Source organism: Lepidothrix coronata, unplaced genomic scaffold (genome assembly GCF_001604755.1).
Source record: "Lepidothrix coronata isolate B3197 unplaced genomic scaffold, Lepidothrix_coronata-1.0 Scaffold852, whole genome shotgun sequence".
NCBI classification, from domain to species: Eukaryota; Metazoa; Chordata; class Aves; order Passeriformes; family Pipridae; genus Lepidothrix; species Lepidothrix coronata.
This window is the reverse complement of record NW_016691032.1, coordinates 5,993-7,024: the sequence shown is the minus strand read 5'-3', so window position 1 is coordinate 7,024 and position 1,032 is coordinate 5,993. Positions and strand designations below refer to the sequence as shown.

Here is a 1,032-nt window from a genome sequence, read left to right as displayed (position 1 = left end):
GATGGGGAGGAAGGGATGGGATGGGATGAGGCGGGACTGGGATTGGGGTGGGACGGTGGGAAGATGGGGAGGAAGGGATGGGATGGGATGAGGCGGGACTGGGATTGGGGTGGGATGGTAGGAGAGTGGGGAGGAAGGGACAGGATGGATGGATGGATAGGGTGGGGTGGGGTGGGATGGGATGGGATGAGGTGGTTGGGGTGGGGAGGGTTGGATGGGATCAGGATGGACAATGGGAACAAGGATGGGATGGGTGGGATGGGAAGTGGTGGGTGGGATGGAATGGGATGGGGATGGGATAGGAGGAGGTGGAAAAGAGGATGGGATGGGGATGGAACAGGAGGGACGGGCGGGAGGGGATGGATGAGGTGGGACAAGACGGGAGAAGGTGGTTGGGGTGGGGAGAGCTGGGTGAGATTGGGGTGGAGACGGGAGGAAGGATGTGGAGGGATGGGATGGGGTGGGGATGGAATGAGGTGGGATGGGGCAGGATGTGCTCCGGGTGGGAGCCACGGCTCCGTCCCTGCTCCCGCAGGTCGTGATCGTGATCAACGCGTCGGCGCCGCCGCAGTCGCTGCAGAACGAGCTCAAACCCGAGGAGATCGAGCAGCTCAAGGTGGGGGGGTCTCAGGGTGGGGGTCAGGGGTCCTGGGGGGCTCAGGATGGGGGTCAGGGAGTCTGGGGGGGCTCAGGGTGGGGGGCTCACCCCTCTCTCCCCCCAGGTTTGCATGAGCAAGAGATACGACGGGTCCCGGTGGGCGCTGGACCTCAAGAGCCTCCGCGTCGACCCAGGTGAGTCTGGGGGGCTGGGGGGGCTTTGGGGGTCCGGGGGGGGCTGCAGGAGCTGGGCCTGACCCCCCCTGCTCCCCCTGTCCCCAGACCTGGTGGCCCAGAGCATCGACGTGGTGCTGAACCAGCGCAGCTGCATGGGCGTGGTGCTGCGCATCATCGAGGAGAACATCCCCGAGGTGAGGGCTGGGACCCCCAAATGAGACCCTGCTGGGACCCCTGGCACCCTGCTGGGACCCCCAG

General features: G+C 65.9%; 1 protein-coding gene across 1 annotated transcript in view; it reads left to right on the top strand.

The window, feature by feature from the left end:
* The window catches only part of LOC108510422 (nuclear RNA export factor 1-like), a gene marked incomplete at its 3' end in the record, with an annotated part of 5,188 nt that extends 4,220 nt beyond the window's left edge, over positions 1–968 (top strand). The window contains exons 3-5 of the mRNA XM_017840095.1: positions 491–616; positions 723–792; positions 880–968. Of these exons, the coding sequence (XP_017695584.1) occupies positions 491–616; positions 723–792; positions 880–968 (285 nt within the window). The remainder of the gene's footprint in view (positions 1–490; positions 617–722; positions 793–879) is intronic.
* Between the last annotated feature and the right edge of the window lie 64 nt (positions 969–1,032).